The 14209-nt window shown below is 49.9% G+C and overlaps 2 protein-coding genes across 8 annotated transcripts in view; one reads left to right on the top strand and one right to left on the bottom strand.

Annotated features, from left to right (window-relative positions):
* ZFR2 (zinc finger RNA binding protein 2) overlaps positions 1-4015 on the bottom strand; it is a 45917-nt gene extending 41902 nt beyond the window's left edge. For all 6 annotated transcript variants that reach the window (XR_014241756.1, XM_082381655.1, XM_082381656.1 and 3 more), the window contains exon 1: positions 3907-4015. Coding sequence is in view for 5 of the 6 variants with exons in the window: in XM_082381655.1 (XP_082237781.1) it covers positions 3907-3959 (53 nt within the window). In the remaining variant the exon portion in view is untranslated. The remainder of the gene's footprint in view (positions 1-3906) is intronic.
* A 5756-nt stretch (positions 4016-9771) lies between these two features.
* ATCAY (ATCAY kinesin light chain interacting caytaxin) overlaps positions 9772-14209 on the top strand; it is a 42997-nt gene continuing 38559 nt past the window's right edge. The window contains exons 1-2 of one of the 2 annotated variants that reach the window (XM_082381724.1): positions 9772-10467; positions 12701-12818. In XM_082381724.1, coding sequence (XP_082237850.1) covers positions 12742-12818 — 77 coding nt within the window. In that variant the 5' untranslated portion in view covers positions 9772-10467; positions 12701-12741. Of the gene's footprint in view, positions 10468-11813; positions 12819-14209 lie in introns of those variants that run through there. The other variant, XM_082381725.1, reaches the window with a different exon arrangement.

Raw genomic sequence — 14209 nt, 5'->3', positions numbered from 1 at the left:
ATCCCATGGGGAGTACAGGGAAGCGCTGCTGAGGTGCAATCACTGTCAGGACTGCGTCAAACTCCACTGCAGTTCCCCACAAGCCCCACTCTCCTGCTTTTGGGTGTGGTGGCAGGTGCACCCCAGTCCCTGAGGCAATGACACCAGATTCTCTCTGGCAGCTTGTGTTTCTGGGACCTAAGCTCAGGGGATAGACAGGCCTTGGAGGGTAAGGTTCACTCTGGAAGGGCCTGGAAACCAGGGGGGCAGAGATGGGGTGCAGGCAACAGAGGCTGGCCTGGGTATGACCAGGACCATTCTGAATCTGGTCGTAGCCGTACCTGACAGGGCAGGGGGCTCCTACCTGGGGGCTGTTAACGGGTGATTTTCCATCTGGCAGTACTGGGGCTGCCTATGTTGCCCCCCATGGCTGACGTGGGCTCTGGTGCCTTTCCCAAGCTATCTGTTGCCTCTGGAAGAGATTATTGAGAGACGTGGGTTGGGTTATCATTACCATCCCCATGACACTGGACCAGATACTTCCTCGGCTTCCCCACTCGAGGGCAAGTAATTTTGCAAGGTCTGAAGAATGTAGCCCTAAACCACAATCTGGCTAGGACCCAAACTAAAGGGGCAGGATCCAGGTGACAGCGTAAAGAATGGCGGAACCCAGTCTCCTCCAGCAGGCCCCACTGCTAAGCGGCTGCATCAGGCTAGGTCTGTCACCACGAGCACCTCCCCAGGCTCGGGCATGCCCTACCATGGGGCAAAGGCACAGCCTGGGAGCCAGGCAGCCCTCGTTCCTAGCCAGACACCACCACTCACCACCCTGGGGATCCTACACCAGTTACTGCACCCCGAGCTTCGTTTCCTTATCAGCAAAATGGGTATCATTAATACCTAGCTCACAGGATTACTGGGAGGACTGGACGAGATATCAAGTGCTTGGGACTTATTCAATACAGAGGATCAGTAACCAGCACTTCGTATTGTTACCCATCACTAAGAGAGTTCAATGGGGTTCCAATCAGGCTTCCAACTTCCTGACATTCTCCAGATGAAGGAATTCAGCTATTAACATTTATGCCAAAAGCTTATTAAAATAGAACTTCTCCTGATGGGAAATCAAGTATTACACCAAAATCCAGTAGCTGTCTTATTTAGGTTTAACAAGAACGCAAAGGTAGAGGTAGCCAGCTACACTAGATGGGTGGGATTTTGACAAAACTGCTAGAAAAGGGAAATATCACAGTAGATCTGGCCCGCCTGTCACGTTCCACCCCTGTGGACATCCACCGTACAGCTCTGAGCTCTCAATGCTTTCATTACCAACTCGACTTAACTCACACAGAATTCTGCTGGATTTCCTGAGCAGCTCTCAGCCTCACAACTGAAAACTGCATTCAGTGCTAATTAAACACACTGTCAGATTCAATTTTCCACATGGGATTAATCCTCAATTCTAAACACGTGCAGCACTAACTCTAAGTCTAAAAAAGCTTTATGAGATTTAAAAGACCACCTAAAGTAAAATAAATGAAAATCATCATTATTTACAAGTAATTACAAACTTTTCTTATAACTTCAAGAGTAAGTGTGCATCTGATTCTTACTGAACAACAATTTAAGAACAGTTCCGATTCCAACCCTATTTATGGATGACAATGTAAGGAATATTACTATCCAAGGCTATGGTTACCAATTTTAAAAGCCAAAAAAACCTATGCAAAATTCCTCTAAGAAATAAACTGTCGTCTTTGCTTTGGCAATCCACGAAATGGGCTTTGTAAATACTGTTGTCCAGTATTTGTCCATAAATCTGGTACTCACAAAATCTGTTACCTGATCAGTTTTTCCATGGCACATTATGTAAGAAATATATACTTTAAAAGCAGCTGAAGGTTTCAAGCAAAAGTCGTTTCCCCCAAGAGAATGTCTAGTTAACTTAAAACTATTCAGACAACGCAGATTATCTTGTTTCAAGGTTTTCTGAGACTAAAATTGATTTTGCTATGATTCCTATGTTTTTGATTTAGTTAAATCTACTCCTTTCTCAAGGAATAACACACATCCTTGGGGACAATTCTAAAGACACAGACTAATTTGATATTCAGTTCGTGGTAGTTTAACATCCTTAGTTACATGTGTGTTTACTGTATCACCTAAGTCATCAGGATCCAGACAAGAGCTGTGCCAAAGTGTTTAAATACCTTAATTCAGGTAAATGACAAAAACATCTGCTGAAGGCCCGCAATTACCTGTTTTACCAGTGTAAGTGCTCATACTTCTCCTTTGGAAGGTAATCTTAATAGAAAGCGTAACATTCAAGTGATTTTCCGCATCTCACTAAATAAGGCACCGGAGGAAGAGAGAAAAAAAAAGAAACAGAAAGGAGAGAGAAAGGAAAGAAAGAAGTGGCAGCAAGCAGGCAGAGGGGCAGAACATTTCCAAAAGGGCACGGTCTCTGGCAGCCTAGCCTACTCCTGCTGCTGTAACTAAGCACGGGCAATAAGAATGCTGTACCACCTAGGATGACGGAAACAGGGAAGGATAACATAAAAATGTAACACGCTGTATGTAACACTCTGTAGCCATTCTTTCCCTGACAGAAACCCCATGACCAGCCAACTCTACACCTTTCAGACCACTCTGGATACAGAAAGCAGGAAGAGCGCTCCCAGTTTCCACAACCCCTGGTTCCAAGGCCTGACCTAATTCCTCCTGATCCCACAGGAAAGAACACAGCAGCATCACAACAACTGGGTTGAGGGAGGGATGGGCACTAACTTTCCACTAGCCTTACCTATTTTCAACGTGCCGAAAGAGAGCATGAAACAACCCTAACAGGACCGTGGTGCAGCAGGCACCTGTCGCTCAGTTATCTAAGGGGCGGTTTGAATCCAGCCTGTGAGAAACTGGCCCAGGAGGTTCTGCCAGGCTACCAGCTGGCAAGTGACACCAGGGCGACAAAGGAAAGTGGGTAGGGGGGCACTTTCCCCCAGGGATGCCCGCTCTGCCTGCATCCCCGCCTGGGACCTGGTCTGGAGTGCCAGGCTGAAGGACTGAGACCGCAGACAGGCTCCAAGGAGAAGCCCTGGAGAATGATGTGCGTGTGTACATCTGGGGTACAGACACACCCCATGTGTCTCTAACCACAGAGCCCTCCTTCCCCTGGCTGCTTCCCATCCCTGCCCACCCCCATCCCCGGCTCTTCCCTCGGCCCCTGTCTGCCAGGAGGTCTTAAAATATCCAGTCACCTTCTCCACTGAGTTTCCAGGTCCCTCTACCCTTCCTTACTGTTCTCCCTCCCCCGGAAGCCCCAGGTGCCCACTCTCCTATTGGGTCTCAGGACTTCGCTCAGGTCAAGACCGCTACCCTCTCAAGTCTCTGCCCGCTCCCCCAGTCAGGCCTCTATCCCCCTCCCCCATGCCTCTGCCTCTCCCCCCCCCCCCCCCCCCCCGTCACCCTCCCAGGTCTCCGTGTTCTCTCACACCCCCTCCCCCCATCAGGGTTCATACCTCCAAACCCCACATCCCCCTGCCTGGCCAGGAGCCCCTCCAGGGCTGTCTTCCCTCCCACCTCCGCTCCGCTCTCCCTCGCCGAGGTCTCTGCTCCACCCTCTGCCCCGCCAGGTGCACTCCCAGATCTCCGTCTTCTCCCCACCTCCACCCCAAGTCCGGAGGCTTGACCTCCCCGCCCTCCGTCCTTGGCCCTTGCCCCTCCCCCAGTCCGGCCAGGTACACTCCCAGGCAGCCCCACCCCTCGTCAGATCTCGGCGCCCCCTCAGGTGCATCCCCGCGACAAGCCCAGAGCCCTCTCCCACGTCAGGAGCCCCTCTGCTCTCCCCGACAGTTACAACTAGGGGCCGCGGCCTCCCCAGGGCCGAGGCCGGGGCCGGGGCAGCGCGGGCGGCGCGGGGGCCATTACCTGTACTGCGAGCCGGCGCCCTGCGCGAATCCGTAATAGTTACTCGCCGCCATCTTGGCTCCTCCACAGCGCGCCCGCTGACCCGAAGGCGCGAAGGGGCGGGGCCGCCGGCGCGTGACGTCATCCGGCCCGCGCCCAGGCCTCGTGCCGCTCGCGCCCCGCCACGCGCCCCAGGCCCCGCCCCCCGTGCGAAGCTCGCGCCTTCTCCCTTCCTAGTCTGCGCTTGGGGGCGTGTCTTTGCCTCGAGCCCGCCCCGCCGCAAGCCCCGCCCCTTGCTCGGAGCCCCCACCTTCCCTCTGAGCGCTCAGTATCCGGGGTCTTTGGCTCTACCCCCTCCTTCCCGCCGAGCCCCAGATCCGGCCCTCTCTGTTTCAGTTCAAGCTCCGCCCCTCGCCGCAAGCCCCGCCCCTTACCGGATTCCCCTCCTTCCCTTTAACCTCTCAGCTTGGGGGTTTCGAGGCTGGAAGTGATTTTCCTTTTTGTGGCCTTGGGTGGATTTGGTTGCCCCACTGACCGTTTCTGGCTGGGTGAACGTGGCCCTACTGATACGGCCAAGTCCTGCTTGTCCCTTCAGCAGCCCCCTGGGTGCCAGTCTTTTCGAGGAGCTTTCTAAGGCTCCAGTACCTAAAATTCAGTGACTCTAAATTAGTGGTTCTCAACTGGAGTGTTTTGCCCCCAGAGGACTGTGGGCAGTGTCTGGGGACATCTGTGGTTGTCACGACTGGGGGTGCTCCTGGCATCAAGTGGATGGGGACCAGGGATGCTGCTCAATGCCCCACAGTTCCCAGGAGGGCCCCCACGACAGAGAATGACCTGGCACCAACGTCAGCAGTGCCCAGGTGGAGAAACCCTATTCTAAGGGTAATTCATTTTGAGGGCTATTTCTTGACCCACTTACTATAGGCAGGGCCATCTTGGGGGGTGCAACAGTAAGCTGCATGGCACCAGTCCTCAAGAACTTAGATTCAGGGAAGCAGGTCATAACCAAACTATTACAATTAAGGTAGTCTTTGGTTAAGAACAGATTTATTGAGCTATGATTCACGTCCCATACAATTCGCCCAACTAAGATGTGCAATTCAATGGTTTTTAGTATATTCACAAAGTTGTGCAACCATCACGACTAATTCCAGAACACTTTCATCACCCAAGAATAAACCATGAACTCCTTAACAGTCACTTCCCCACCCCCACCCCAGCCCCTGGCCACCATTAGTTTGCTTTCTGTCTCTATGGATTTGCCAGTTCTGGGTATTTCCTATAAATGGAATATTACTCAGCAATAAAAAGGCATAAACTCTTGATACATACCACAACTTGGATAAAGCTCTAGAGAATTATGCTGAGTGGGAAAAGTTCCATTTACATAAAATTCTTGAAAGGTCAAAAATCATAGAAATGGAGAACATATTTGTGATTTCCAGGGGTTAAGGACATGGGGAGGGGGTAATGGGTAGTGGGAGTAGCTATAAAAGGGCAACATGAGAGATCTTGTGGTGATTGAAATGTTCCGTATCTTGACTGTATCAAAAGCAATAGTGCTATTGCATTATACTATAATTTTGCAAGATGTTACCATTGGGTAACATGGTGGAAAAGGGTACATGGGATCTCTCTGTGTGATTTTTTACAACTCCATGTGAATCTACAATTATTTCAATTTTTTAAATTAATTTTTTAAAGGCAAAAAAAAAGAGTACATTTACCAACCGTGGTGGGGTGCTGTTCTTTTGCCACCCTTTTAAGCAGGCACAGGGCTAGTTAATTCTTGGATGGAAACCATGGCAAGCCCAGGGTGCCAAGGAAAGCCGTATGGGTGATTTAGTGGATGGCATTCTTCCATTTGTGTCTTAATGACCATGTGTGGCCACAAGGAACAATCTAGTGCGTCTGGCAAACGCAGCTCTCCTGCCATGCCCTGGCTGAAGTCCAGCATGGTAATTACACATGGCCTCCCTCCAATTCCCTGAAGCTCTAACTAGATAACCCAGGCTGCATGCCTTTTACAAAAGCAGGTCTGTTTTGATGTTTTCTCTGGATTGCATAATATCTTTTTTCCTGTTATTTGCTATAAGCATTGTGCTAAATGCTTCACATGCATAATCTTATCTAGTCCTCACAATAGCCCTCAGAAGTAGGTATAGTTGATTCTCGTTATTGGCAGCAGCTCTGTTCTGTAAAGTTGCTGCAAACACTGAAATAGCAAAATACTGACCCATTACTCCTAGGGGAAATACAGGGTTAGGTTCCTGCGAGCCTCTGGTCACAACATTTTCATCAACTGATCAATACATAACCTTGTGTTATGTGTGTTGTTTTGTTTAAAGGCTTCTTATTTAATATACATTGTAGATTCCTTAATATTGAACTCACATTCCAGAGCACTATAACTCACACCTCAATGAAGCTTATCTAACATGCTTATTTTCTCCATAAGGGCACAGCACAGCCTTCTTGTGCTAACAAACACTAGACAGCACTTCAGCACCATGTGTGGGGGCCATTGTAAATAGCCAAGTCACCAAAAAATGCACAAAAATGTTTAAAGCACGGCACTAAATAGACCCAAAAAAGGACAGTTGTTTACAGCCTAGGCTGGAATAAACATCATCTGGTTCAACCTCAGCTGACAGCACATGCACAACCAGCACTCAGATTTTTTCACTTCTCTGTGTTGTCTACAAATGACCCTGGAAGCACCATGAGTATTGATTTTGGGGGTTACAAATAAATTTCAGCCAGTAGGCAAATTTACAAATACCATGAATAATGAGGATCAAATGTATTTGTATGAATCCCCTTTGCAAATCAGGAAAAGGAGATTCAAGGAGGTTTAGTAATTTCATTGCCTCAACAAACTTCACTGAGAACTAACTTCGTTTCAGGTATTCTTCTAGGGCAGGGTTTCTCAACGCCCGCACCGTTGATATTTCAGACCAGATAATTTTCTTGGGGAAGGGGCTGTCCTGTGCATTGTAGGGTGTTGAGCAGTATCTCTGGTCTTTACCCACTCGATGCCAGAATCACCTCCATCCCCCAAGTCATGATAACCAAAAATGTCCCCAGACATTACCAAATGTCCCATAGGGGGTAAAATCGCCCACAGGTGAGAACCACTGGTCTAGGGATTAAAGATATAGCAATGACAAAAGGAAACATCTCTGATCTCAAGAAACTTACATTCTGGGGGAATGGAGATGGGGAGTTAGTGTTTAATGCGGACAGAGTTTCGATTTGGGAAGATGAGAAAGTTCTGGAGATGGATGGTGGGGATGGTTACACATTGTGAATGGAATTAATGCCACTGAACTTTACATTTAAAAATGATTAGAATGGCAAACTTTATGTTATGCGTATATATTAATATATATAACCACCATTAACGATAAACCAGACGAGAGCCAATCTTGGTTCACGCAGCGGCTCGGTGGCGGGCTGCAGCACCACGGACAGTTCCCAGCGCGCTCTCAGGGAGGAAGAGCTGCTGCTTTACAAATGTCCTTCGGTTCCAAATGCTTTTCTCCCCCTTCTTCATCCATCCAACTCCTACTCACTCCTCAGCGCCCAACCCACACGGTCACCACCCCTGCCCCACTCTGAGAAATCTCCCCATGTGCCTCCCAAGCCACTCTGCTCCAAAGATGTCAGGGCAGACTCCCTTGCCCATATCTGCTTCTCCGAGTGGGAGTTCTACAAAAGCAAAGTCTTACTCACGTTTCGGACCCCAGTGCCCAGTACTAGAACGAACCTGGATTTCCCGCTCAGTGTCTCTTCCCAGAGCTCCACGTCCTCCAGCCAAGAAGTGCAAAGTCCAGATCTTGTGCTGGAGTCTCTGGGCTCTCCTTCCCTGCTGTGGGGAGGTTGCCTTTATGCCTTTGGCTTCCAGGGGCACCGACCCTGATGCAGTGAGTGGGGTAGCCACGTGAATAGATTGTTGTCTGAGACCCACATGGGGAGCCATCGTCTGTGCAATCTACCTGCATTTCCCGAACATCTCCTTTGTGCTGCGTGCTACTGCCCTGGCACATTACAGTGTACAAAACCAACCAAGTCTCTTTTGAAATTTCTATTCCAATAAGGGGGGGGGGGTGTCCTAGAATAAACAAAGAAACAAGTAAATAATCTCAAATAGTGGTAAGTGTTATGAAAAAAGACTCATCAGCCTCCTCAATACCATAAACATAGAATTAGTGTATGACCCAGCATCGCCACTCCCAGGTATATACCCCAAAGAACTGAAAACAGGGATTCAAATGAATCCATGTACACCCATGCTCATAGCAGCTCTATTCACAACAGCCAAAATGTAGAAACACTTTTTGTTTATCCACTGGTGAATGGATAAACAAAAAGTGGCACACGCATACAATGAAATATATGATTCAGCCATAAAAATGAATGAAGCACTGACACACACCACAATGTGGATGATCCTTGAAAAATGATGCTCAGTGAGAGAAGCCAGACACAAAAGATGGCATAGTAGATTATTCCATTTATATGAAATATCCAGAACAGGCAAATCCACAGAGACAGAAACTGGATTAGTGGTTGCCAGGGGCTGGGAAGGGAGAAGTAAGAGGTTGCTTAATGGGTTGGGGTTTCCATTTGGGGTGATGAAAAAGTTCAGGAACTAGACAGTGGTGATGGTGGCACAGCACTGAATGTACTTAATGTCACCGAACTATACACTTTCAAATGGTTAAAATGGTAAATTTTACATTATGCGTATTTTACCACAGTAAAAAAGAAAAAAAATAACACTGAAAAACAAATCAGACTAGATAATGGGATGGAAGATGATGGAGTGAGAGGCAAGGTAGGCGGTGAGATTAGGAAAGGCCTCTCTGAGGAGATTACTTGTGAGCTGACACCTGAATAATGCAAACATCTGGGGGAAGAGCATACCTGGCAGAGGGAGCAGCTTGTGCAAAGGCCCTGTGGTGGGAATGAGCCTGATGTGTTCACAGAACAGGTGAAAACCATCACAGTGATTAAGAGGGACAGGAGGTAACAACAGGCATCCATTCCTACTTAGGATCATGTATTGATATTAGTTTCCTGTGGCTGCCATAACAAAGTACCACGAACTAGGTGGCTCAAAATGATAGCTTTTTTTTTTCTCTCTCTCTCACAGTTTTGGAGGCCAGAAGTCTGAAATCAAGGTATTGGCAGGGTTGGCTCCTTCTGGGGGCTGTGAAGGAGAATCCATTTGGTGCCTCTCCAGCTTCCGGTGGTCACTGGCAACCCTCCATATTCCTTGGCTTGTCGACGCATCATCCTGATCTCACATGATGCCCCCCCCTTCTCTTCTCTTATGAAGTCACTTGTCACGGGATTTAGGGCACATCTTAAATCCAGGATGATCTCATCTGGAGATCCTTAACTTAATTCCATCTGCAAAGACCCTTTTTTCCAAATAAGGTCACATTCACAAGTTCCAGGGGTTAGGACATGGACATATCTTTGGTGGGTGGGGGGCACCATTCAACCTGCTACCAGTCTAAAAATAAAAACAGCAACAGCAAGAAACACGCATAGAACTTTTCTCATGCTGCGGCACTGTGCCAAGCACCCTCCCTGCATCACCTCATTAAATGCCGAAAGGCCAGTACCCTGATGTTTCCATTTCACAGATGAGGAAACTGAGGTCCAGGAAGTATGATCACTTACCCAACCAAGTCCCCAGCTAGTGGCTGAGCCAGTGTCCCAATCCACTTATGGTTTGATTTCAGAGGGTGCATTCTTAACTCTATACCATTCTATGGTCTTCCAGGGCGGGGTTAACGCACGCACACCTGCAGGGGGCGCCTTTCCCTCGGAGGCCCCGAGCGAATGTGTCTGAGAAGGTTCTGTCTCCCCAGCACCCAGCCCGGTCTTCGGCACATGGCTCATCGTAAGTGGTCGGCTGAGGGACCCATGAAACGGGTCCATGAGGATATTATTTCCTCCCTCCCTCTTAATCTAAGGAATGAGGCCATCGCTGCCACTTATTTATTTGTTCCTTGTTTTGTTTTTAAATCTGTGATGCGCCATCAGGAAATCATTTCCGCTTCTGCCCCTGGTGAGGCTCTTGGAAATGCTCCCGTCTCAGCCAATGGAGAGCACCGATTCTGGCAGGGGGCTGTGCTTTTTGGTCAGCCCTGCCCCCATCCACCCACCCTGCACACAAAAGCAGCATAATTAACTGTCTTAAGGAAGCCGAGCCTCCGCCAGCTGCGAGCTGGCAAGAAGAAAATACCTCGGAGGCACGAGGACCAGGGACGCAGCCGCAGCCGAGCGAGGGGGAGCCGACCGCTGACTGCAAGCTGTTTCCCACCCGTGGACAAAAGCGCCCATCCGCGCCCGTCGCGTTGCCCTGGGTGACCTTCCTTGGATGCGGAGTCCGCGCCTGAGCGCATCTTCCTCGGACGCTCCGAAGGCGAGGGATGCCCGGCTGCATCCGCCCAAGGCTCTTCTTTGTTTGCGCGTAACCGGGAGAGGCCGCGGAGGTAGCCGGGACTCACGCGGAGGTGAATCCACTTTCTTTCTCCCCGCCCTGCTGAGGAAGACTGTCCGCAGGTATCTGCTGCTACAAACCCCCTTCTGGCAGATGGGGCGGGTGGGAGCAGAGAACCAGGGTCTTGTGATTCTTGGGATGCTACCACTTCCATTTTACCCCACGCTGAGAAAAGCATCCGCCCCACACACACACCCACAGTTCACCTCCCATGCCCACCGTTCACCTGGATGGCAGAGGATTGCACCATTTCCGGGACGTGCTTAGAGATTAGGCGGCTCAAACCCTCAGCCCCTCTCTGGGACGCTTCCTGAGAGACCGAAATGTACACGTCCCACCTCTGTGCATTTCCTATTTATAACACCGTGAGCGGATTTGGAATAGGATTTGATAGATGTGTACGTAAAAGCTTGCCTATGGGGTGGGGAGGAAGGGAAACGGTTGAAGACAGAGATTCCTCCTCCTCTGCCTGAACTTGTATGTGCTGATAATTCAGCACCATAGCGGGAAGGAACGCTTCTCAGCTTCCCGTCGCTGCCTTATTTGCCGTCCTCGAACGTGAAGTCGGGATCAGAGGGCGGGAGCGTCCAGGGCCCTGCGGTCACCCACACACACCCCTCATTTAGAGGATCGTTGGGCCAACATGTGTGGCCCCAGTCTCAGCTGTGGGTGGGGTGGAGGTGGGTGGTCCTTTCTGGGGGCTGAGGTCACACCCAGCTCAGGATAAGGAAAACAGACGCAAAGACCACTCCCTTCAGAAAGGAAATGAATTTCCATCGATGGGAACTTTCCCTTGCAGTAAGTTCCTGGGCAGTTGTTGCCCACAGCATCAGGAAGACATCTCTCTCTCTCTCTGTTTTCTGTACTGCGTCTTACTGTCCCTCCTCCATGAATGAATGACGACATTCAGGGCAGTGACAAGAATGGAGTGAGAAACTCTCACTGAAGTGGGGGAGGGTTGAATTTCAGACATCCCGTCCCCCCTGCCTAGCCCTCACCTGTCTCCGGCTCCCTCTGAGCCCCAATCCCAAATGCAGACCCTCCATCCACAGGGGCTTAGGTCCAGCGAGGGGCTCTGGAAGACACACCCAAACTAAGAGCCACCCACCAGCTCTAGAGGGGCAGCCGCATTGAGTGGGGAGGGGGGAGGGGCTGGAGGCGGGACCTTAGGTGCTTGCAAGTGAGGATGACAACTTCTCAATCTCGGATCTATGGACATTTGGGGCCGGATCATTCTTGGTCATGGGGTACCATCTGGGGCACTGGAAAGCACTGAGCAACATCCCTGGTCTCCACCCACTTGATGTCAGTAGCACACCGCCCTTCCCACCCCCCTCCCCCCCCCGCCGCACTTGTGACAGCCAAAAATGCCTCCAAACATTGCCAAATATCTGGTGGGGGAAGGCAGAATCACTGCCAGTTGAGAACCACTGGCTTAAAAGCTCAGAACCTGTACTATTAGTTGAGTCATAAGATCCTGGGGTTTATGCCCAAAGGGATCATAGAGATCCTTTCTAGACCAATTCTTTCATTTACAGGCAGGGAAACTGAGACAGGGGAAGTCTGCCAAGCCCCAGGGTAGACCCAAATTCAGTCCCACTCGGCAGTTCTCACCACACTCCCAGACAGCCCAGCACTTAAGCCCCACCTAGAGTGCTGCCTCCCACCCCATCCTTGCCCCCAGCTGGTTCCTCACAACGATAAAAGCAAAACTGGCATTTTGTGGTTGGTAAAAATGATGATCCTGATTTCCAGCCCCAGGCACTTTCCGCACTTCCTTTTTCAGTCCTAGGGTCAGGTTGTCAGGACTTGCTTCTTCATTGGGGGAGGGGAGGGGACAGGGACAGGACAGGTGGGCTGGAGCAGATAGAGGTGGGTTGGCGTTAACCAGGTCTTGTCTGAATGTCAATCCCAGCAAGGAAGCTTAATTATATCAGTCATTTAGTGTAAATGACTTTAATTGGATTTATTGCTTCCTAGTTGAAGTCCAAGGTAAGGGAGGGATGGTGAACCATGCAGAGGATGGATTTCAGAGCTTCAAAGGGGGGGGGTGCTTTTAGCTGGAGGCTCAGCCCCTCCTTTGGTTTCAAACTCCAGACCCACATGTGTTCAGCTTTCTATACCTCCGTTTTCTCACTGGTGAAATGGAGAAGCCTCATGGGGCTGGAAAATGATTCAATAAGGCAACGGACACAAGAGCTCTTTGCAGATCCATCTCTGAAGTTCTGTGTGTGAGTGGGGAGTTGTCGTTATGATGATTGTCCAGTAAAACCTCCATCCACTGCCCTCCTTCAGGATTCATCCTTGCTTCAAGTCGGTGCCTCTTCCCAGCTCCCATGGGGACCACTGAAGCCACGCTCCGGATGGAAAACGTGGATGTGAAGGAAGAATGGCAGGACGAAAATCTGCCCAGGTACAGCTCCCTAGGTGTGCGTGTCAGACGTGGAAGGGGTGGCCCAGACGCTGCTCCCAGGTTTGAGGCAGAGACACCCCAGCTGACCGGGCCAAGCGCATAATTGATATTTGCTGAATTATTTAAGATTGATTTCCCACCTCCCTCCCCCGCCCATCCCTGCCCAAAGTGCCTAAATAGCTCCCATTCCCACACTATCACAAGAATTCTAAACATTCTTCTAAAACCATCTCATGGGCTGTTACAATATTCTTACCTGGGTTCCCATGAATTCAGGTAACAGCGTGTTTTTACCTGCAGCAGCCAGAGGGACCCTGTCATACCCCTTAAAAGCCCTGGGGCAGGGACTTCTCTGGCGGTTCAGTGGTTAAGACTCTGTGCTCCTAATGCAGGGGGCCCGGGTTCAATCCCTGTTCAGGGAGCTAGATCCCTCATGCCACAGCTAAAGATCCCACACGTGGCAATGAAGATCCCGCGTGCCGCAACTAAGACCCAGCGCAGCCAAAACAAAACAAAACGAAACAAAACAAAAGGCACGGAAACAGATTCTCCCCCAGAGCCTCCAGGAGGAACCAGCCCTGCCAGTGAAACTGATTTCAGACTTACTTCTTTGTCTAGATTCGTAAGAAAATACATACGTGTTGTGTTGTTGTTGTTTTTATTTTTAATTAATTAATTTATTTTTGGCTGCATTGGGTCTTCATTGCTGCGCGCGGGCTTTCTCTAGTTGCGGCGAGCGGGGGCTACTCTTCGTTGCAGTGCACAGGCTTCTCATTGCGGTGGCTTCTCTTGTTGCAGAGCAGGGGCTCTAGGCGCCCGGGCTTCATACGACTGAATATGCTGAGTATTTCACATACTTGTTTACAGTCTGTTCCCCACCATGGAACCCACGAGAGCAGGGGCCTTTGATTTGATCACAGGCATACAGTTGATGCTCAGTGGATATTGGGTGAAAGGATGACGGTCATTGGTACGAATTCAAAATTGTAGGAAGCAAGCTGTGCGTGCCCACTGCTGAGATACTTGTCTCTCTGTATTCTCCTCTGGCGAGGCGTTGGGTAAGAGAAAATATAGTCAGCACAGGCTCCCCTTAATTCGTTGGCTGGATGCAACTGCTCATCTCCCTCCCACTTTTTTTTTTGGCCAGCTTGCAGGATCTTAGGATCTTAGTTCCCCAACTGGGGATCGAATCCGTGCCCATGGCAGTGAAAGTGTGGAGTCCTAACCACTGGATCGCCAGGGAATTCCCTCTCCCTCCCACTTTAACGCAAGGAGTTTACCCACAGGAGATGATGCCCAAGAGTTAGTTGCATAACCATCTAGGAAGGAAGAGTCAAAGGGACTGGGCATATTCACCCTGGAAAAGAGAATTTGGAAAGGATCTCCAGCTC

This window comes from Balaenoptera borealis (genome assembly GCF_965194805.1).
Source record: "Balaenoptera borealis genome assembly, chromosome: 2".
NCBI lineage: Eukaryota > Metazoa > Chordata > Mammalia > Artiodactyla > Balaenopteridae > Balaenoptera > Balaenoptera borealis.
The sequence above is the reverse complement of the archived record's forward strand: the minus strand, read 5'-3'. Positions and strand labels throughout refer to the sequence as shown.